Consider the following 24042-nt stretch of genomic DNA (forward strand, 5'->3'; position numbering starts at 1 on the left):
AGTTGATCATAATTAACTTTAATAACATTTAAAGCAAATGGATTTTCCTAGTCCTCCACTTTACCAAGCATCATTGTCTTTTCTACTGAGTACAAGAGCTAGTGTTGTATAGTGGTTTGAGTGTTGAACTCCAACACTGGAGGCAAGGTTTCAAATCCCTGCTTGGTCATGGAAATCCCTGTGTCATTTTGGGAAACCACAAATTCATGGAGTAGGAAACTAGCTGCTGTTAAAAAATTAATATGGATTGGATGGAGAGCTCAAGACTCCTTTCTAGACACATCTGCTGAGATGGAGCTTTCATGTAATCCCCGAAGAAATAATCACTTCAGGTGTACTGCTTTTTGTGTGAACCGACAGAGATCATTTTATGTGAATAAAATGCATACAGGAATATACTGGAAATTGGCAGTGACAACTCCTGATTTGGCAATTACAGTGTAACTAACCAAAATAATATTATAATATCATGTGGTTGAAATCACGGTATGTTTAGGTTAGTCCAAATTATCTGCAGTTCAGTTGTAGGCACTTATTATAGGGAGTTCTTTTTCAAACACCCTGTATATTTGGCAATACCTTTTAGCAGGGAACATGGATGGGGTATTAGTGTGGGTGACTGGATGTTGGTGAGGGCCAAGACATTTTGATACCTGAAGCCATATAAATAGTACTCTCCTTCCCAGTCATTGTGCATACTATCTAAAGCCTGCTGAATTATGTTGTTACACGAGGCTGAAAAATCCCCATGTCAATAAAAATATGCAATTAAAAATAGATAACACTTTTATGATACTTCACTCTGCCCAATGGTAGTCACCATTGTTTTGTCTCCATTAAAGATAGAAACAAGATGAAAACCCACTGTAGTGTGAATAAGCATTCAGCAATTTTTTTCCAGCAACATTTTACAATGAAAAAAAAACCCAAGACAATCATTGGGAGCACAATGAGATAAATAAATAACTATGCAAAATTGCTCAAGAACTGCCTGTGCTCTAAATTTAACTGTGCTTTTAAAGCTGAGTCATCCTTTTCATTTAGATACGGGCAGGTTTCATGGTGGCCTTTTAAAAGGAGTGGAAATTGAAGCCTGTCCTGGCATTTTTTAAAAAATCAACTTTTACATTCAAATATCTTTAACAAATCCCACCATGACCTATCAGAATGTCATCAACGCAAAATTAATATGCCCCCTAATTCCTGACAAATGAAAAGGATACTCATTGAGATCATACAAACCTATACTGTAGTGGAGAGAAACTGAAATCCAAAAGGGATTTAGATATAATCTCCATCTTACTATAAAGAGCACACTATTTACACACACACACCCTTAACATAAAATAGTATGCCCTGCTTATGTCATGAATTCAATTCCTCACACGCAAAGATAGAAGAATTATGCAAGAAATAGGAAAAATATGCATCTCTCTAAAATATTTCAAGAAACTAATACTGTAGCTGTATATTTAAGAGGCCATAAACCTTTTAAAATAAAAATGTCATTTCTGCATGGTAGTGCTCTCATGTCCCCATTATTTGCAAATACTAATAGAAATGTAGCTTGCTGTTTTCTAAAACTAGGATGCATTTTCATGAACTGCCTTGTTTTAAACCTTCATTTGGCTTCCAAATACACCAGCATCAAGTAAACAGAATCTTGCACCTGCAAGACTCACATAGGCCCTGCAATGATGGTTAATATTAGTATTTAAGCTCCAAATTGGCAAAGCATAATTTCAAAATACACTCACAGGCAAAGTCTTGCAAATCCAGGCTACGGAGCATGGTTTCTTCTTACCTGCAATGCAACATCCTTTAGTTCAGCCCCCAAATTCCCGACAGCATCCTTTCTTCCCTGGAACGGCTGCAAAGGCAATGATGTCATATGGAGGAAACAGTAACCGTCACATGACGCTGAATACTCTCTATTTAGAGACCTGCTTCCTAGAGAGACAGGCAGCAACTGGCCTCTGATCCTGTAGGATTAAACCAGCCTCTTAAAGCATCCTTATATCTTTTCAGTGCACATTGCAATGCATTGCTGTTCTTGTTGCTTTACAACTAAGCTATGAAATTGCATGGGTCTATCATACCCAGGAGAGTGTATTGCCTGAAATGAGCCAAGCTTGCATTCTGTGTTCATTCAGTGTTGGGCGGACTGCCTGGTTAAAAGAATAAAAGAAGGCATACAATGCACAGCTGCACTCTGCAGGGGGCTTTCTGCTCAAACTAGAATCTGATAATCCCAAAGGGAAAGGCGTTTCATGCCTCGGCATGAGAGGTTGGCAGGTAGGGAAACAGAACAGACTCTCATTTAAACAGAACTCAAACAAAAAAGTTTTAAACTAAAATTGCATACTGCTTCTGAGAGGGACGTGGGTTTAATTTTTTTTCTCAAAGATACTTGTAAAGACTATAAATCCCATATGTTTTGATTGACCTAAGTTGCAAAAGGCCTATGTTTGAGGAAGGTCTGCATTTGAGAGAAAATGCTGATGTTTGGGAAAAGAGTTGTTCCAGAGAAAAGAAGTTACTTTCAAATAATAACAATACATCAAGTCAGAACCGGTTCCCATACGATTTCGAGCGTATACTTGCAACAAGTCAGGGTCAGTAACATGAAAGCACCATTGTCTAAAGAATCACATGTTGTTACAGCATAGAAAATCAATGGGATTGCATGATGGTTAAGATGCTTGTGACATAGACAACATTAGACAAATGGGGTAAATGATCTTTGTAAGCCAATAAGGATATGCTTGCTAATTTCTGTGAAGGTGATAAAACCCTTGCAACCATTTTTGGAAATTCGGACAAATCCTTTGATTGCATGTATGCATGTATTTGTCACATTGCTATGGCCACGCAATAAATAGTTCTTTTGCAGTTTGAAGATCCAACTTTTTGTGGTGTTTTTCCTCGCCCTCTTCACAGAAAAGGGGCCTCCTGCTTCTGACTTTGAATTAAGAGGAGCATTTTTTTTACATCTTTTACATCTTTGCCCCTTCACTTCCACAAAGCTGTTTGTTATAATACAGTAAAACTGTGTTACATTCAGTTTATCTTTGTTTTTAATTACTGTATTTCAATATTAATATCAAGTCAATACAGAGTTTATGGTATGGGGTGGAGCCCCCGGTTGCGCAGTGGGTTAAACTGCTGAACTTGCTGACCGAAAGATTGGTGGTTCAAATCTGGGGAGCAGAGTGTGCTTCCACTGTTAGCCTCAGCTTCTGCCAACCTAGCAGTTCAAAAACATGCACATATGAATAGATCAATAGGTACCGTTCTGGTGGGAAGGTAACCGAGCTTCATGCAGTCATGCTGGCCACATGACCTAGGAGGCATCTATGGACAACGCCGGCTCTTTGGCTTAAAAGTGGAGATGAGCACCAACCCCCATTTGGACTTAACTGGTCTTAATGTCAACGGGAAACCATTACCTTTACTTTTTAGTATGTGGTAGGCCTAGTAACTCTTAAACAACCAGAAATTCACTTATCTGACATCTACCAACCACATGGATGCCAGTTAATTGAGACTCAACTGTAGATATATTGATAGATCAATAGATGGTAGATAAATAGACACATTTATTTGGGGGAGCCTTTGAAGATCCGATGCATTGTTACATCTGTCGCAGGATTATTTTTGTGAGTTGGAAAGAAAGGAAAGGCAACTCTTCTCTCTTCTCTGGGACCTTCCACACAGCCATATAACCCAGAACATCAAGGCAGAAAATCCCACAATATCTGCTTTGAACTGGGTTATACACTGTCATATATTCTAGTTCAAAGCAGAAAATGTGGGATATTATTCAGCTGTGTGGAAGGGGTCTCTGCTTGCAGCAATGTATTCGACTTTTGAGTCTCTTTACAGCATGGAAATGACAGGATGGATGAGGCCGAGCACTTCCCATTTCCCAGGCAGAGGCTGTTTGGAGAAAGAAAATATGACTATTGAGCCCTGAGTGCACAGACACTTCTTTGTATGGGGAAGGATTCTCCCCTAAGTCAATGGTAACTTTGGAATTCTCATAGCCAATTATTTTATCCAATAACTTATTCTAGCCAAGTTATAAATTCAAAAGCCTATTCAAAGGCAACTATTCAAAGCCAAATATTTTGTAAGCATTTGGATACTCTTTCACATTCTAAGATTCTGTATGAGACTATATTATTTTTGTGCTTTTAGGAAATTCCATATTAAAGGTAAGATGTCTTTGCTTTCACTCTTCTCTTTTAAATTTTGCTGCCTTTTGTCTCAGTTCAGACATGGCCAAGAAGGGACTGGCTTCTGCTGCATTGAGATGCCTCCAGAACAACTTAACTACAACCAAAACAAGATCTGATATACCTGAATGCTTTTTAAAACACCTTTTGCCTTGTGAAGAAGCCAGCAGATCTTCGAAAGCTTGCTTGATGTTTTGTGGATTTTGGTTGGCCAACAAAGGTATTGCTCTTTTATGGATTTTTTATTTTGCTTTATTTTATAGTTCTCTGAGAAGTTCTTGCTGTACCTTATAAGGAATAAAGTTCTTAGTATTTATTCTTAAGCATTACTTCCTTTACAAAACATTTGGTACCAGAAGTAGAAATAACATGAATAGTTCAATATACTGTAATTCAGGGAATGTTTGATCAAAACTGGCAACATGCACATGAGAATTGAAACAATTTGGTTAGGTAAACCTTGCACAAGTAAACAAAATTACTTTGAAGCATCTAGAGAGCAATGGTTTCCAACCCATGAGTCATGACCCCAATGAGGTTGTGAAGGGTTTTCTGTGGGCAGTGGTGACCTATGAACATTTTAAAAAGGGAAAACAAAATGACATCACCAAGATTTGTGTAAACGTGTAACCATCTTTTGTTCGTCGGGTTAGCTTGTTGTAAGGTTCAGCTTCATGTTCAGTTTGGTTTTGAATTTGTAAGTTTGTTAATGAGTTACAATTTCAATTATCACATTAAATAAATATATCATATACTAAAATTATTTTGAATATTATACTGAAAAATCTATTTTTGATGTGTTTTCATTTACCCTATTAAAAATCCTATTTTTAATGTACCAGGGTCTCAACTTGAAAAAGGTATGGAACAACTAGCCTAGAGACTTCGTGAAGGCTCCTTCAAAATGTATCAAAGGATAATGTTTACTTTCACAGTCTTCAATTTTCTTGATTTCCATGTTGGTGGCTAAACTAAAAGGTCTGTCATTTTTTTAAACATGTTAGAGGCAACTGGCAAAGCAGCTCTTCCCTTTGCTGTCTCCCTTTTGCATATTGAGTAAAGAATTCTGGAAGCAGCTGCTGTTTTCCTTGTCTGTTGTAGAAAAGAGCTCCTTGCAGCAGAATGATGAACTAAAATTGAATTCCATTTTTTTCTTGGCTAAAGCATTGTCACACTGTTTCTTGAAGATACACTGTTGGAATCTGACAGCAAACATTATGTTTCTCCAGCCCTCCTTCACCATCCTCCAATTCTTCCAATGCTGCTGAAAAGTACCCAGCTAAAGGGGGCAAGGAAAAGGAAAGGCTGGGTAGCTAGCAAAAGGACTTTATGAGAAGCTTATTTTATATTGAGGTAAATGATTCAATAATTTTGTAAAGTAAGGCAGATCTCATCATCTCCCTATTTCTTATTGGACAGTTTGGGATGAAAGAAAAGAAAACGCATTTGAAGGAATTTCAGATCGAGGCTTTTGACAGCTTTTTTGTACAAAAAACCTCCAACAATAATAGGTGAGATCACATTTGGTCATTGAGAACTGATATTTGGTATTGTAAGAATACTGCCAGATGTTAAAGTCTAATCAACTAGAATATTGTCGTTCCCATTAAAAGCCTTCAGCTTGCATGACAAATTATAACAATATGAAGTTATAAGATAGGAGCGCAACCAACAATGAAAACGGTTGGCACCTGTTCAGTCCAATTTGTATGTTCTACACTAAGAACACGGACCAATTTTTTCCTGTACGAACTGCATGACCTGACAATATCTCTGAAACTGCAGCATTATGCAGATGTGTTTTCTTCACATGATCACTATTGTATTTGATGTGAAAATCATGTGCTGTACTGTACGTATGAATCTTTTAGAAGCCAAAAGAGAAGCTATCACAATATCAAACACATGAGATAGCTTGAAAAGTAAACCTTGCAAAATAACATTAATAAATCCATAATTTATGAAATTTTTCTATATGGGTATTTTCAATACAGGCAGTCCCCAAGTTACAAACATCCAACTTACAAATGACTTGAGAATGGTGGTGAGACAAAAGGAAATGAGAGAAATCTACCCTTCAAAAGAGAAATTCACTCCGTAAAGAGTGAATCTGGGGAAAAGGTGTCTCCACTGAAGCTTTATCACCAATCCTTGTTTCCATAACAAGCCATTTTTTTTTCAAAATCCAATTATCACAGGGACAGAAAGTCAGGTGAAGTTTTCTGAACAGGGGTACAGACAGCAAAACAAACACCACAGGGGTGTTCATCGTTCCCTATGCTACCCCAAGCTTTTATATAGAGAGAGGAGAGAGGGGGGGGGGGAGGGAGGGAGGGGGGGAGAGAGAGAGAGAGAGAGAGAGAGAATCTATTTGCCTGTATTTGAAAAGTTATTAAATATCGCTTAACCATAGCCCATAATCAATTACAACACTCGTCAATTTGAAATCGATACACAAAACAATGGTAATTATGCCAAGTTTTTATTTATTTGATTATTTGGCAGAATACTTTTCAAATACAAATGACACAATTGTTTGGAAACTTTGACAAACACAAAAAAATGAATACTGAGGAGTATGTATATTACTTTTTGACACACTGAAATAGTACTCATTCGACAGGTTTTTACCTTGCTTAAATACTATGACCACAGCACAGACTTGCTACCAGTACAACCTAGACACATCATCTTCTCAAGGAGCCCTATGTTGGTGGACTTCACAATCAGAAACTGATCCTAATTTGTCAGAACAGTGTTTATACTGACTACCCTTTATCACAACTAGTATATGCCTCAGATGATTGAAAGTGCTCTGCATAAAAATGATCATTCTTTAACCTGAAACAAAAAATATAGGGAAGATCTCTATTGTCTACTACCTTCTCCAAGTGCATTAAACTTGCTGAATTGTTGCTGAAACAGACCACATATTGGAATACAATAGGATACAACAAACACAAATCTGACTCCTGTTAACTTTTTGATAAATACTTTAAATTACGACCATGCATGCAAATAACTTGAAAATAACTGTAATTAGGTGACCACCATTTTTCTTTTTGGCTCCTGCTGCACTTCCAGCTCTTTCTTCCTTTTGCATTTCAGGGATCACTTTCCTTGACAAGAAACACTTTCTCAGTCTTCTTATATGTCAAAATTCTACAGAACAGTCAGTGACAGTAATAACAAACACTTATTTTCATTATAACATACAGCAAGTGTGATCCTACACAATTCATGTTAATTTGATGGATTTAGACTGCAATCCTATGCATATGAAGAGTCAATCAAATGCACTGAACTTTAATGTAGATTTAAATATTCGTACTATGTATGGTTTATAAACATTACTCCAAAACAGACTGTTAAAAACTATGTGATGGATAGGGTCTCATGATCTTAACACAATATTCAAATTCTGAAAATTGCAGGGGATGTTGATTGGTTTCCAGCTTAACAACCACTTTCTTTGGTATTGGGCCTCTCTAAGGCACTATTTCATTTGAAAAAAAACATCAAAATGTGACCTAAATGTCTTATATTTAAAAATGTTGAGTTCTTATTGATGCTCCTGAAAGGTAGTTTCACTTTTGGTAGGACATAATTCTTTGGGTAACTGAAGCTGAATATAATAACATAACACATAATATTATCATATATTTCAAAGACACAAAAAGTGGCACTCTCGGGAATTTAAGGTGACAGTTGAAATCTAACAAAACCAACAGATTGTCCTATATCTAAACAGATTTCTTCTAAAGCTAGGGAATCCAACTGAAGAATCAATTTCTTTTAACTGCTTCACCACATAGTTCTGTTTTACTCCTATCTTAATTTAATTTTTTTTTTAATGCTAACAGACTCTGTTCCATGTCAGAGGATATCCTAATTCAATAATTCAAAGTTTTAGAAGTGGAAAGAGGAAATGCATTTAGAATTATGCATAAAATGCAAGGCCAGAAAAGGCTGCCAGAACTAGAGAGTTTAGGGTTTTGCAGTGAAATGATTTATCTGAAAAACCAAAAACATTTTAAAAGATGATGAGAGCACAAATATTAATGATCTCAGAATGTACCACTGCCTAGACAGATGCATTTTGAGGAATATTTAAAATACTGCTACAGTAATTCATATACAGTAGAGTCTCACTTATCCAAGACTCGCTTATCCAAGGTTCTGGATTATCCAATGCATTTTTGTAGTCAATGTTTTTAATATATCATATATTTTGGTGCTAAATTCATAAATACACTAATTACAACATAACATTACTGCATATTGAACTACTTTTTCTGTCAAATTTGTTGTATAACATGATATTTTGGTGCTTAATTTGTAAAATCATAACCTAATTTGATGTTTAATAGGCTTTTCCTTAATCCCTCCTTATTATCCAAAATATTCGCTTATCCAAGGTTCTGCTGGCCTGTTTAGCTTGGATAAGTGAGACTCTACTGTAGTTGAATTTTTCATAGTGGCAGATGAGGAATTCTGAAAAACTCTGGTTTTATTTTTGTTTTTTTAAAAAACACACAAAAATTGTAGCCTTTCTGCAAAGCAATGGAAACAAACTAAAATCTACAGAGGTGATACCTGCTAATGGCTAAGTAACTGGAGAAATTTCAAGTGGATACTCAATTTGGATCACTGTATTTTTGCAGTAATAAAAGCCTTGGTTGACTCACCACAAAGGGTTGAATTCCCTCAAAAGATCCCGGTACTTGTTATGCACTCACTGAACCTATAGCATCTACTCTACATGTGAGACATGGCCCAGTATGCTTGGCCTTAGGATTAAGCACCAGATGATTTTAGTGGGTTATTTTTTCCTCCATACAGATATAGTTCATTAAAGGTAATGAAGTTTGGAATGCAAGACATATGGGGATACTGAAAAAATATCAAGATAACTAGTGATTTCTGACCCAATTTCTGGAGCATGTAACTAATCAAATAATTAAATATTATTAATAGTTAACTCATAAGCACTTTTTCTAAAACAACAGCTAAAGCGAAACCTGTCACCTTCTTCCTTCCCTCGTTAAACAGAAAAGCGATTTAAAATTATAAAAGACATATTTGACAAAACTGAAATGAGATAAATCTATTAGTGCACAGCTACAAACAAGCAGTTGTTCCCTGCAATGTTTTATGGCATCTTAATGGTACTTTTAAAAATAAAACAAAACATTGCAGGGGTGATATCAAGGCAGTGCCAAAATACTCGTTACATTATAAGAGGCAGACAGTAATGCCGATTTTAAAAACATCAACTTTAGAAGATACTATTTTCACTTCAGCTATCAGAAACAAAACCAGCTCAATGGTTTCATTCTACTGTATGACAAATACTGCGTAACAAAATGTATGTCTTTTAAAATACATCTTAAAAGTAAATATTTTCCTTCAAGGAAAATGAGTTACTATAAATAAATTAGAATACAGTGAATTTACCTGAACTCACTTTGTTTCTGTCTTTCAGCCTTTTAAGTCAAATAAAACCGCATAAAAACTGTACACACTCTAATAGGATAGTTGATTTTTATCTTTAATATAAAATAAGTCGTCTTCAGCGACATCAGTTTCACAACAAGGAAAAACCAAGCCTTGCTGTAGTCACTATTATAAAATATATATATGTATATATTTATGTTTTTTGTTTATTTTAAATGTTTTTTACAAAATGTGTATATTAATAGTTTTTACACAAAGAGTTTAAAAATAAACTTAACTAGTTTAGTAACTTCATTTTAAAACAAGAAAGAGGCAGATAAATACTTCATGTTTATAAAGTAACATGTCATACATCGTCAGCTGGGAGAGGAGGTATGTTGATCCTTGGCCTTGTAAAGAATGCCATCTTCTCCCTGTCACAATTTGTAGGAAAGAGATTGTACAGATATTTAATTGCACAATTTTGATTGCTTATTTAACTGCAGTTGATATGAGTACTTTTCTCACCTGTGGCCTTAACAATTTAATTTATCAAGAAAATTTTGAACCACAGTTAAAACTGCTTCAGTAAAATTTCCAGGGTTTTTTAGACATTTTCTGCTGATGAAAGGGCAGTGATTTATTTCCATATTACATCAAATCTTGGACAGACTATTCAAGGTGCTGACTTTTTAAAAAACAAAACACCTGTATTCTCAAAAAGGAAGTGCATTTTAATATCTTATGATAAATGTAATCCCTCAAGAGCAGTTTTTAAATTTCAATCAAATGCAATGTCAAATAGAAAACCAGGATAGTGTAGTATTTTCAGTTTTAGACTAGATCACTGGAAGACCAAGGTTTGAATCCCTACTCAGCCATAACAATGTATTGTGTGACCTGCTCTCAACCTCGAAGGAAGGCAATGGCAAATCCCGCCTGAATAAAACTTGCTGAGAAAACTCATGATAGGTCTTTCTTACGGTAGCTATAAGTGGGAAACAACTTGAAGGCAAACAACCACCTAAGTTACATATGTTTTTAACACAGAGATATAGAGCACATACTTGTGGTATAAACTTGCAAATAAAGGTCGGAAAAGCAAAATACAGCCATATCCAGATTCTCTGTACTCTGATGACAAGTGATTTGCGTTAGGGTTACTCCTCATGAAAATGGCAAATCTGTGTTGAGGGATTTTCTACATCTGACTAGAAGCGGGGGATTGCATAATGGTTCCTCCTTTACTTTTTCCTATAAGGAACACTGGACATCATAAAGATGTCAAGACTGATGAGGGGAACCCAAAAGGCTCCCAATAGGCATTCAGCCCAGTGAGTCCTCAGGTAAAAATCTTTTAAGCGGTGCAACTCAGACCTGGGTCTACCTATTTTCTGAGAGCTAGGCCTTCATGTGGGCGAGGCTTATAATATTCTGCCATTCTGCAAATTTGATAATTTATGACCAGCAAACCTATCAGAATAATTTTAATGTTTATAAATTGCTCTCCTTTCTAAATATTTAGGGATATGACTATCCACTTACTGAAGCCTGGTACGTCCTCGCTAGAATTACATTTTATTATCATTATGTAGTACACAGCATAACTCCCTAAAACTCAGGAAATGTATAGGAATACGTTGTTATGTAGCGAAAGAATATAAAATAAAGGAAGCATAGAGGGCAGTTACACCTTGCCTAGGATTTTCAATAACCATTATAGGTGTAAGCATGAATACACTAACATGTATTTGAAGGGGATCAGGACAACTATTCAATTTATCTGGAACTCCATACCGGAAGGTCTGCACTTGAATGGGTTCCTTCTGATTTTGTCCACGCAGCTGATATACTTCTTTGGATGCTTTTTTAAGCAATTTTTCAGCTGCTTGTTGCTGACGATGCTCAAATTTGGTCTGTCTTGTCTAAAGAAAAAAAATATACAAAAACAAAAAAAGATTTTTAAATGTATCACTGGCTTTGTTCTAAAACCTGTTCACAAGTCTCTTCAGTGGCACAGGCTATCCTGAAGTGTGTTCTCCAGCTTGCTTCAAAGATAGGGCTAAACACATTTCCTTTTGCTCCTTTAAGTGGAAGAAGACATCATTAGTTCCATAACAGAACAAATTACTTAAAAAAACATATAGTAAGCCACCACTATCACTTAGTGTAACACTTAGAGCCATAATACCCAGAATAAAGTCATTTTTATCTGATTTTGGACATTGATAGCTATTGGTATGGAAGAGCAAAAGATTCCCATCTAAACCTCTGCAGTGTTTCTGCAAATCAGAGGTGACAATACTGGGTCAATCATCTGACAGTATAATATAGCTTCCAACACTCCCCAGTTCCTAAGCAAGGAAGCAAGTAAAACATACACAAAAAACAACAATGCTTTTTTAAAATAATAATAATAATAATAATAAACTAACAGTGCCACACTCAAGGTCAGACTTTTCCAACATTGTTGGAACTAGGATGAAGAAGGATCTCCAGAGAGATCAACTCCATGGCAGTTTCTTTTTTCATAAAAACAGGTATTTGAAAGACATATAAGTCTCTCATAAAAGTCTAATGAAACTGAGATTTCTAAGAGAAATCTTGGTTTCTCCACTTCTATAGGTACATTTGGTTGGGAAATAAGGGAAGTCATTCTCAGTGATTCTCAGGCATTCTCAGTTATCTCACACCCATTTGTATTTTATAATGTGTTTTGTGAATGTCCAGTGTAAGTTAATAATTTTAACCGTTTTATAGTGCATTGTACAATTTTTATATGTGTTTTATTATAAGCCGCCCTGAGTCCCCTGTTGGGTGAGAAGGGCGGGATATAAATATTGTAATAAATAACATAAATAAATGATTGCTGTCAAGCTGTGGGCATTTCTCTACTTTCCTTCTTCTAGCGTATAGAGACTTTCTTTAAAGACAGGGTTTAGATTATTGACTGGCTGCTGAAGAATCTGTGAAGGTATCCAAGTTTAACCTTATTAACTTTCCTGTTATCTAACAATGTTCACACTACCTTCTTGGAATGGCTGAGATTAGAATAGAAGCAGAAAAAAGTGATAACTTCTGATATGAGGAAAGCAGGAAATGGAGGAGTTGGCAGTGTAATGACATTTGGATATGAACCGGACACAGTAAGCTCCATGTACTGTTCCTCATCCTTGGTCTTTCCAACATCCTTGTATATAAATACTTTTTCTTGTTTATGGAAGGCTAGTCAGAAGTTTCAGACAGATTTCAGAAGTCATTCTCTGAAACTTGAGCCAATGCTGCAGCAGAGCTAGTGTGTTGCTCCTCTTCTAAGGCAATAGCTGCAGCAACTGGAATTGAAGATACTGAAGCCACAGCCTATCAGAGGGTCAAGTCCAAAGAATAGGACGTAGCCAATATATCCTGAATCCTGCAAGTAAGTTATTGCTATCTTGTGCGAAAGTACTCAAAAAAAGAGGAACACTTCTAAGATATTGCTGTCACTGAAGGGACATTAGAGTCAAAACATACCAGATAGGACTAAGAGGGTCTTAAAGTGGAAATTTACTAACTAAAGCAGAGACAAGGTACAATTCAGAGAAAATAGCATGCGTGTATGCTCAAAGTTTTGACTATAAAGCTAAGCTGTGTCCCAGTTTTCATGTGGCACTTTTTTTCTTTATTCACCCGGCAGGGTGATTTGGCCAAATAGATCTGTTGAATAATCTTTTTGCTTCTACTGTCTGATTGGATAGAGACTCTGGAGGTTTTGGGCCATAGAGAAAAGAGCGACATGGCAGCGTGTCCCAACACCATGACAAATGAAGAAAGCAGAGGATTAGTGTTGGTTGAACTTATAGAAATCTATGCACATGAAAAAGGAGGCAAAAGTGCTTGGTTTACCACATAGACAGAGCTTATAAATGAATAGCTATCAAAATGGTGAGCTGGTATGTCTAATTTTCAAAGTGATAATCACTTGATAAACATCTCTGCAGTTAAGTGCGCCTGAATGTATTACCTATTTCTCTGGAGCAGGCATGGGCAAACTCTGACCTCCCAGGTGTTTTGGACGTCAACACCCACAATTCCTAATAGCCGGTATGAGTTGAAGTCCAAAACACCTGGAGGGCCAAAGTTTGCCCATGCCTACTCTAGAAGCACAAGACCAATTCACAAGATATGTTAGGGTCCCAACACCAGAGAAAACAGCTACTTCAACAAAAGCAGGCAGGAACAGATAGTTCCCAAGTACTGAAACAATTGTCATATTTCTTAATTCCTTTCTCTAACCTACTGCCAGACTACCTAGGTAATCTGGATCTATGGCTGTTGATTCATGATGATTCTGGGTTTTTTAAAGACCTCAATTACTTCCTAAATAAATTCCTTCAGTATCTTCTATGAAACCATGGGGGAAACTATTTCTCAGAAGCAAAGAGTTTTTCAATCCACGGAAATTGTGTTTAACCTTTCAGTAGTAGTCGACTTTCTGTACCTGAAAACAGATTAACAAAACTCTTCAGTACTCTGTTCTACAATGGCTTTACAGATTCTTTTGTTTTCATTATTTAACAATGAAAAAGTACTTTTAGGTACAATGTAATACACTTTTTACAACCTGATGCGCACCCCAATATGTCATACCTGCTTTTCTGCTTCCTTCAGCAAATTTCGGAATCGTTCATCCCGAAGGACCCAATGAGGCAGGTCAGTTTGACCAGTAAGCTGGGCATCCTCCAGGCGTTGGCGCAACTCTCTCAGGACAGATAACTCCTCATTCAAGTGCCTCTGTTTTGTTCTGGAAGCCTGAAGATCCAGCTCCAGGTCTAGTGATGTCCTTTCCATAAGATCAGCCAAAGATGATCTACATGATTGCTGAGAGGGATTGAAATAAAAATAAAAATGGGGCAGTAAGATTCCAATATTTTAAAACAGGATGTTAAAAAAGCAACCTAAACCAGCTCCTATTTCTAAAAAGGGTATGGTTCTATTGTATGTTTGAAAGATACATGGCACAGACTAAAAAAGCATGAACTGATACCTGTCACTCTAAATGTGAAAAATATATCATGAATTTGAAATAGGGAGACTTCAAAACCATGGTCTGCAACAACATGGATTTCACATTTTCTTGCTAACCCTTCTTCTGTGCAAATTAATTTCTCCCTCCCATGTTTGATTTAACCATGATTTAGAACCTGAACTGACAAAAACACAATTATGACCAATGGCCTTGTAAATTAAGTTCCAAAACAATATTTTAACTGTGTTTATAGAAAATGGAAAAAAATCCTGGTTAATATCAGGCATATTTATTGTAATGCCAGCAAAAAGATAAGCAATTTTCTTTAAAAAAATATGGATTCAGAAAAAACAGCTTTGAAGAAATGTATGAACTAGAATACACACAAACCAATATATTAGCACAACAAAATTAGCACATTACTAAATTACATTTTCACAGTAAAATCCTTAACAATGTGGTGTTTAAAAAGAAAGCAATGTTTGCTAATAGGTTATATTAGTATTGTTTTCAACACTAATCAACACTATTGATATAGAATCCACAAATATTTCAAATTGGACAAAAGTAGAAACCTAATAATAATGTTTTTTTTAAAAAACAAACAAACCCAGGTTTAAGAAAGGCCTTTTTTTGTTCTGAGATAAAAGGGCAATCAGAAATTAATGCTGCAAACCTGTACCTGCATAAGCAAGTGTCACTGAATTTAAGAGACTTACTCCCAGGCAAAAATGAAAAGGGAGGAGACAGAGTTAACATCATTTTGACAAAGGTGGGGAGGGTTAATTTCTCCAAACAATTTATTATTTATATATTGGTCAGATCATTACTTTTTCCCCAAAGTAATCGTAATGACTTGCTAATGAAATCAAAATACATATTTCCTACAGAAATACTTCAGCCATGCAAAGCGTCGATCTGCAAGCTCACCCTCACACATATACCTGCTTATATCGCAGTGTACGCCTCTCCAAAGTATTTCGGATGAAAGGTGACTTTCTTGGTAGAGTGGAACTGTCACTATCACTACGATACAGCTGGAAGAAAACATATTAAAATTGATACTTAAACAATTAATTTAACACAATTCTAAATATAATCTTGATTGTATCAACGTCACTAACAGTCATCCATCTTAACTGAAAGTGTTTTATTTGCAGCTAAACAAATGAGGCCCTCTTCCCAATGCTTAAAATTACAGCAATATCATCTGAAAAATGTATTTTATTTAAAAAAACAATCAAACTAGTTGACCTAGAATAGTTGACCATATAGCCAGTTTCACCTCCAGAAACATCCTATTCCTTCTGTCAAGATCAGTTGGAAAAAACATATTGCTTGCCAGGTAGGATTTTGGTAAACAAAGGCAATCCTTATGGCCAAGAAAATGGTGCTGGTTCTAAGGCTGTAGTGGTGGTTTCCAAAGTCTTCTGGTAGCTGTTAGGTCTGGTAGTGTCAATAATGAACAAAACAAACACAGATGCATCGACTAAATTTGGATGGGAACAGTACAGTGTGTCGACCACATATAGCCTCACAGGGCTACTTTTATGATCCTCAGTGTGCCTCAAGGATAAAAGGCTTTGCCCCAAAATACATTTTGAAAGAATGGAGTGGAGGAGAAAAATAGGCCCAAATATTAGTTTTTAAAGGATACAGGATTTCAAAGCCACTATTCCCAATTAATAAATTACCAAGGAGCCCCGGTGGCGATGTGCGTTAAAGCACTGGGCTGGAGACTGAAAGGTCCCAGGTTCAAACCCCGGGAGCGGCGGGAGCGGCAGCTGTTAGCTCCAGCTCCTGCCAACCTAGCAGTTCGAAAACATGCCAATGTGAGTAGATCAATAGGTACTGCTCCGGCGGGAAGGTAACAGCGCTCCATGCAGTCATGACCTTGGAGGTGTCTACGGAAAACGCCAGCTCTTCGGCTTAGAAATGGAGATGAGCACCAACCCCCAGAGTCAGACATGACTGGACTTAATGTCAGGGGAAACCTTTACCTACCTTTATTCCCAATTACGTGTTCAAAAGTAATTTCTACTTACACGGCAGACATACTGACTTCGTGCACCAGGTGAGAATGTCTGTGAGCGAACAAGAGTGCTGCTACGAACAAATGCAGACCCTCTGGATCGACGGCCAGTTCTGGCATGAAGCAAAATGGCTTCTTCTGGGAAAGAATCTTCTGTGTTGGTCTCCTTATCCACCTACATTAAGAATTTTTTAAAAATCACAAGTCTTACAGGGCTCATCTTCCCTTCAAAAAATGTGATGACAATTCACTCAGCTTGATAAACTTTTCAAGAACATAAAAAATATCTAGCAATGTAATAATTATAAAAGCAAGTGACTCAAAAGTTGTAAACTCTATTATAACATGTTGCAAACCTTCAGCACAACAGCAAAAAGTTGCCAGAATCATAACCAGCCCCATGATAAAGTTTTATGAAGAGAACAGATATAAAGACCTCCATAAGAACTCAAGACTAGTTAAAGAGTTGAACAAACAGGAAGGTCTGCAGGCTGTTCCACTGCAAGACAAACAAAAGGATTGCAGACAAGGGTCTAGGAAGAAGTAATCCAAGGGTATATATATATGACTTGGGAAGAAATCCCAGATTCAACCCAGCTAATGATGAGCCAAAACTGGAGCACAGACTACTACTATCTCTACTTGCCTTTAAAGGTGGAGACTGGACCTTTCCAGAAGGATATTGATCGGTCTGAGCAGCAAATGCATGTAGTGATTCACCACAATAGGATTCTGGGTGGGGACTTGTCTGCATGCAGTTACTGCATCCACTGTCAACTGACTCTGCTTGCCAGCTCCTGCAGACAAAGTGTTTACCATTAGTTTTTAATCTATTAATATTTTAGACCAGGACTTCTTAAACTTTTGGCCCAATAAATTTTTACAAGACCTTTCTTTTTATGAAGTATAGCTGAAGCATCTTCTGCAGATTTCACTGTAAACACAGATTTGTGTAAATATCTAAAACAGCAACTAGGTGACATTCAGAATACTTTTCCTGTTGCCAAATTCTTCAGGATCCCAACTGAGCTAAGGAGCCCCCATTTAGGATTGGACCTACACTTTAAGAAGACCTGTTTTAAACAACACAATAACTGGAATTTTCTGGGCAGTATAAAGTAATACACAAAAGGGTAAACAATGATCATAAGATCATCTTGTAAAGCTTGCAGCAAGGAGTAAAAATTAAATCCATAAAATTATTTAAACAGCACACAATAGTCCATTAAAATAGTTCTGTTATTTAAATTCATTAAAGAAAAAGATCTTCCTTTGGAGTCAAAGAGATCCTAATAAAGATGCCGGGCGAGGTTTTGTATGGAGGGTATTCCACAAAAGGGATGTGACCAAACCGAAGGCTCTCTCTTTCTCTGGTAGCCTCTCATCTTGCTTTATTTGGTAAAGGTAAGGAGATGAAGGACCTTAGGGTCCAGGATGGTACATATGAATGAAAAGTCAAAGTAAATCACGAGACAAAGCTCCACATACACTTGCGTTGTTTGCTTTTAAAAGTATAGTGTGTTTTGGCCACTAACAAAGTTGGCCTTTCTCAGAGGCTCCACTTTTAACAGAGTTGTATAATGTATTCTCCAAAGAAATGGACCATTAGGCAAAGAGAAGTGGAAAATGAAATACAGAAGAAAAGTAAATAAGCATTACACACCTCTCTATTAATCTGAATAAGTAAACAAGGCAAATGTCTTAACACATTAAGACCTTTTTATTGTCTTCAAATCTACATGTCTAGTTTTACTCCTTCTAAAGTGTACCTCTCTGACACAGCTTCGAGCTGATCTTCCTTTTGTTCCATCTCCAGAATTTCCTCCTCTGTGTACTCCAATTTCACTCTCTCTTCTGCTAGCTCTCTCTCCACTGCCTCCAACTGAGCTGTAGTCCTCGCTAAAAGGGCAGACACAGCATCCTGAAACGGAAAGTGAAACTCAAATCAAGTGCTGCTCAGCTATTTGAAAAGGTTAAGCTTTCAAAGGAACAACAGCAACAGTTATTATTTTTATTAAATGCCCAAAATGTTTAGAATGATGCAGGAGTGAATATATGTTCTCCATTTTTAATTTTTCTGAACCAATACATAACTTTTTTTCTTCCATTCTTACACTGAAACTCATTTTAACCTTCTCCCAATAGTTTAGCTGAATGGCCTGGCTCCGTTTACTGGGGCTTACAATCCGAGTGATTTAGTAATTAGAATAAATGAAACTTTTACTATTGTGCCACCATAATTGCACTTGTGCAAATAACACACATGCATACAGTTTCCTGCAACTTATTCACAAGGTCACCTACAAATCAGTGACGAGTGCTGTAGTTTCACTGAGTATTTCTCCATCCCTCCCTTAAATACTTGACTTATGTATGCATTCCAGTAAACATACTTGAGAAACATGTTTTGAAAGTTCATACATAATCTTACCATTTTCACTGTAGTTTTGTTTTCAAAAATCTGAGAAATGCTTTCTTCAGTTTTTGGTTTCTCTTTTTTCTGATCATGATCAGAACTAGTGAAGAGCTGGACAGGGTACCAGTGAAGTTGCAGCTCACCACAACTTTCATAATCAGCTAGGCTAATTTGGGCAATTCCCTGCAAAGATATGAAGAGAAAATATGCAAATATAGCACCACTACAAAAGCAAAACTTGGAACAAAAATTTCAGTCTAGCAATAATCTGAAGCAACATGTGCAACAACTGCAACTATAATGCAGTTTTTTCCTCTACATTTGCAGTGTAGACTTTTGTGGGTTTGATAATTCAAGGGTTTGACTTAAAAAGGTCTCTCTAGGAACCTCTAGAACCTTCAGTGTGACTATGGTCAATTTCTTCCAGTAACACTGGATGACAGAGATATTCCTAGATATAACACCTTTTAGAAATCTCTAGGACCTCCAATGCGATTCGACAGTAAGCGGAAGTTAAACATTTAGCCATGCTGGAAGATCTATGCATTCCTAGAGAAGAGTTCTGTCAGGTATAAAAACAGCAATTTTTTTAATGAGTTTTCATTTTCACGGGGCTCCTGTGTCCTGACCCTGGTGAATGCAGACACTAACCGTATTGTTATTATTGCTGCAAGTTTTGCTTTTCATTCTAGTATAGGTTTTGTGGTAAATTTTTAAAGTAAACAATCCCAAAAGATGTTTGCACCACATTTTGTATTTCCCCAGAACTAATTTTTTCAGATTACACCCTCTGCCTAGGTGTGTGTGTTTGTTTTGTTTTTGTTTTTTTACTTGTCTGACAAGTTGCAAAATATTTTCAAATGGGAAAACAACACTAATATGTTTATTTTATCCCTTGGGATATTTCCTCACCGAAAAAAATCATGAACATAAAACTATGCAGTGTTCCAAATATTGCTGTGGAATTGGGGTGGATGGTTGAGTTATACTTTCTGATACCATCAATTCTGGTATGCATTACCCCCAAATAAGATTGTTAATGGCTATCAAAGGCTTGTGCTTTACTGAAAATCAGTAGACATCTTCCAACTAGATATTTTCTAATTAAATTTCTAGATTAAAAAACAATTGAAAAATGCTAAAATATATTTGATATTTTAGTTATCTTTCACAGAGAAACTTAGTAATTTAAGTTCTAAAAGTTGTGCACATCTTACCACAATGCTACTATGTTCCTTCAAGTATTTTCTGACCTTTGGTAACCATAAGGCAGTGTTACCATAGGGGATTCTTGGCAAGATTTGAAAAGAAAGGATTTACCTTTGTCTTGTTCTGAGGCTGAGAAAGTGAGACTTGCCTAAGGTTTTCATGGCAAACTGGGAGTCCTGAGTCATAGTCCAACACTCAAACCACTAAACCATCTTGGTTCTCATTTTTTCCTATTTGAGTAGTATGCCACAACTACAAATTTTCTTATTTAAGATAATATTAATATGCCAGGTAAAAGAAGTTACTAAAATATGTATTTCATTTATGCAAGTTTTCAAATAAAGGCTAGAATAGAATAGAGGCCCCGGTGGAATAGCAGGTTAAACAGTTGAGCTGCTGAACCTGCTGACCAAAAGGTTTGAATCCAGGGAGCAGGGCGAGCTCCTGCTGTTAGTCCCAGCTTCTGCATCCTAGTAGTTTGAAAACATGCAAATGTGAATAGATCAATACCATGCAGTCATGCTGGCCACATGACCTTGGAGGTGTCTACGGACAACGCCGGCTCTTCGGCTTAGAAATGGAGATGAGCACCAACCCTCAGAGTCGGACACAACTAGATTTAATGTCAGGGGAAAACCTTTATCTTTACTTAGAACACACACAAAATATTTTCTGTCATATACTTCCAAAAATAATATTCCCTGGGACTATGCTGAAAAAGGCAGAGGCGGCATAAGAGACATGGACTACGTTTTAAAATTATACTGACAGTGGAATTAAATTTCACTTCCTTTCTACATATAAAAAAACCCAGAAACCGTATCTTTCATTTTCAATATAAAGAAACTTGTAAATCACAATTTCACAAAATACCATCCCTTACCAACAATTCTTCTTGCTGCTGCTGACCAATTGAACAAATATAAAGCTGCAGGGATTTTAATTGCAAGATATTTGAATGCACAGGGATCTGGAAGACTTCATTAAATACTAAAGGTGTTTTGAATTCCAAAGCTCTGGAGCAGTAAGTGGTTGATGTACCCGAATCAAGAGATGGTAAGTATATCCTCACATGTCTGGAAACATTAAAAACAAACCAAAAGACATAATGACAACCTTTATTTTTAAAAGGGTCAAAACTAGTTTTTGTTGTTCTGTAAGAACCATTACAGAACTTCTATGTCAAAAGGGACTGTGACTCTATATAGGTTGATAATGTGAATGCTAATGATCTCAGACAAATGAATGTTTCAACACAGATATCTATATTTCCACTTTTTAGGCTTACACAAGTTCCTATTAGCAACTGTAATGAATATCAACATACACCACACCAGTCTCTTTTTTCTGCATTTGCTTCAAATTCTCAATGTTTTTAGTTCATGAATTCATTCACATACATAACTAAAAGTCTTCTATGTTCTGCATTTGTTTGCTTTATTGGGTTTTGTTGTTTTAGGCTTTTACCTTTTTTTCATTCAGTGGACAGACTTACACTGAATCAAGAAATGTGGAAATGTGAGTGTAAATGCCTCAACATCACATACACCTTTAAGACCTTTTTATTTATATAAATTTTTTCCAATGTTTTACAAAAACTGACAGATCTCTCTCCATGAAAAGCTGTATGAAAAGCTGTAAATCAGACTGAGATAGATGTGTCTGATTTCGTCATCTGAAGAGAAGACAAGCAATCATGGGAAAGATGCAGGTATTTCAACTTACATTTTACAGCCCTCTTTCATAGGAAAACCAGAAAAATTCTTTAGCTGCAACACATGGACCAGGAGACATTCACTTCCACTGTCATGCCTGAAAAAGAAATAGTCCAATGAACTGCCAATATAAACTAGGGGACATAATCTGCACTAATGAAGCACAATTAAAATGTTTTAAGGTGGACAGATGCACGATAATGACAATTTCGTGAAGACTTATTTCACAGCTACTTTAAATCTTTAAAAAGCTAATAAATAAAATTGCAAGATCTCATACTGTTAGGATTAGATTATCACAACTACATGGATCTCAAAAATAAAAAGCAACTGTAATTTAAAAAATAGCAGTTTTAATTCCCATGGAAAGAGGTAGACTGAGGTTGGATCTACATATAATTCAGTTTCAGTATGCAGATTAACTGCATTGAGTAGACTCATAAATTTATTATTTTATTTATTTACTGTATTTATACTCCTCCCTTCTCACTCCAAATTAAAACCACACAATCCAAAGTCCAGAAGCCATTCCAGTCGTAATTGCACTTATTCCGTATCTACTTATTTCACTGAGTTATTGTTCCAAGGCTTAGTTCAACATCCACATTATTAATTTCTTTCGAAAGGTCAGAAGGGAGGGGAGCTGACCTAATTTTGCTGAGGAGGGAGTTCCACAGCTGAAAAGTCACCACTGAGAAGGCCCTGTCTCTCGTCCCCACCAACTGCACCTGCAAAAGAGGTGGGGGACCAAGAGGAGGGTCTCCCCAGAAGATCGCAACCTATGAGATGCTTCATAGAGGGAGATATGTTCAGACAGGTAAGCTGGGCCAGAACCGTTTAGGACTTTATAGGCTAAAGCTAGCACTTTGAATTGTGCTCGGTAGAAGAGTGGCAGCCAGTGGAGCTGACGTAACAGGGGAGTTGCATGCCCCCTGTACTCCGCTCTGGTGGGGAATCTGGCTGCCAACAGTTGGACCACTTGAAGCTTCCGAACAGTCTTCAAAGGCAACCTCACGTACAGAGCGTTGCAGTACTCTATTCTAGATGTAACAAGAGTGTAGACCACCATGGCAAAGTCTGGCTTCTCAAGGTACGGGCACAACTGGTGCACAAGTTTTGATTGAGCAAAAGCTCCCCTGGCCACCGTCGAGACTACCCCTGCTTCTTGGCAGGGGGTTGGACTGGATGGCCCATGAGGTCTCTTCCAACTCTATGATTCTATGGTTCCAGGCCTAGTGATAAATCCAGGGTCACTCCCAAGCAGCAAACCTGTGTCTTCAGGGGGAGTGTTACCCCATCCAGCACAGGCTGTAACCTATACCCTGTTCGGCCTTACGACTGACCAGGAGTACCTCTGTCTTGTCTGGATTCAATTTCAATTTGTTCGCTCTCATCCAGATCATCACATATAAACCTGCATTCTGAAACTGTATTGTATAGAAGTCTTGATCCAGCCTGAGAAGGGATGACTTAGCCTCACCAGGAAGTGAAATATCTTTCTGAGATAATGTCTTTCTGATATGCCTTCAAATTCTGGGTTCAATGAATCTGGTCTCTTTAAAAAGCACTAATAAAATGCCCTCATTTTACCTGAAGGTGATAAGATTGTTTATGTTTCGTAACCACAATTAATCATTGTGGATGGCTTATAGAGCACACTTTAAAATAGTTCACCACAAGGAGTCTTTAATTTTCTCTATACCATTATAAACTTCTCTTCTGTAAGAACAAATCGAAGTCAATCAGTTCTTCAGTGTTTCCAATAAGTCAAAGTTGCTTAGCATCTAGGGACTGTGTAGGCAGCAGCAGAGCAATTAATGCTGACGGAGGAAGACAATACTCACAGGAATCCAACTTGCATTTTTGGTTCTTCGCAGCTGACAGTATCACTGTAAAGTGATTCTTCCACATCCTCATTTCTATAAAGATAGTAAGTAAAGTAATAATAAAACCTCTTAGTACTAGAATGTTTTACTGTAATAAAAACT

The 24042-nt window shown here is 36.8% G+C and overlaps 2 protein-coding genes and 1 long non-coding RNA gene across 7 annotated transcripts in view; 1 reads left to right on the forward strand and 2 right to left on the reverse strand.

Moving 5' to 3' along the window:
- The window catches only part of clcn4 (chloride voltage-gated channel 4), a 64514-nt gene extending 62574 nt beyond the window's left edge, over window positions 1–1940 (reverse strand). The window contains exon 1 of one of the 2 annotated variants that reach the window (XM_062977257.1): window positions 1805–1940. Coding sequence is in view for 1 of the 2 variants with exons in the window: in XM_003218815.4 (XP_003218863.2) it covers window positions 1758–1791 (34 nt within the window). In the remaining variant the exon portion in view is untranslated. Of the gene's footprint in view, window positions 1–1757 lie in introns of both variants that reach the window. The other variant, XM_003218815.4, reaches the window with a different exon arrangement.
- Window positions 1–14566, forward strand: part of LOC134298008 (uncharacterized) — a 69502-nt gene extending 54936 nt beyond the window's left edge. The window contains exons 1-3 of one of the 2 annotated variants that reach the window (XR_010004974.1): window positions 2009–2295; window positions 4274–4458; window positions 14325–14566. This is a non-coding gene — a long non-coding RNA (uncharacterized LOC134298008). Of the gene's footprint in view, window positions 1–2008; window positions 2296–4273; window positions 4459–14324 lie in introns of those variants that run through there. The other variant, XR_010004973.1, reaches the window with a different exon arrangement.
- Window positions 6705–24042, reverse strand: part of wwc3 (WWC family member 3) — an 84613-nt gene continuing 67275 nt past the window's right edge. For all 3 annotated transcript variants that reach the window (XM_062977253.1, XM_062977252.1, XM_008107201.2), the window contains 11 exons: window positions 23899–23973; window positions 22065–22151; window positions 21223–21415; window positions 19146–19313; window positions 18484–18635; window positions 17361–17511; window positions 16728–16889; window positions 15627–15719; window positions 14304–14534; window positions 11472–11599; window positions 6705–10108 (listed from right to left, as the gene is read on the reverse strand). In XM_062977253.1, the coding sequence (XP_062833323.1) occupies window positions 10042–10108; window positions 11472–11599; window positions 14304–14534; window positions 15627–15719; window positions 16728–16889; window positions 17361–17511; window positions 18484–18635; window positions 19146–19313; window positions 21223–21415; window positions 22065–22151; window positions 23899–23973 (1507 nt within the window). In that variant the 3' untranslated portion in view covers window positions 6705–10041. The remainder of the gene's footprint in view (window positions 10109–11471; window positions 11600–14303; window positions 14535–15626; window positions 15720–16727; window positions 16890–17360; window positions 17512–18483; window positions 18636–19145; window positions 19314–21222; window positions 21416–22064; window positions 22152–23898; window positions 23974–24042) is intronic.

This window comes from Anolis carolinensis, chromosome 3, assembly GCF_035594765.1.
Source record: "Anolis carolinensis isolate JA03-04 chromosome 3, rAnoCar3.1.pri, whole genome shotgun sequence".
NCBI classification, from domain to species: Eukaryota; Metazoa; Chordata; class Lepidosauria; order Squamata; family Dactyloidae; genus Anolis; species Anolis carolinensis.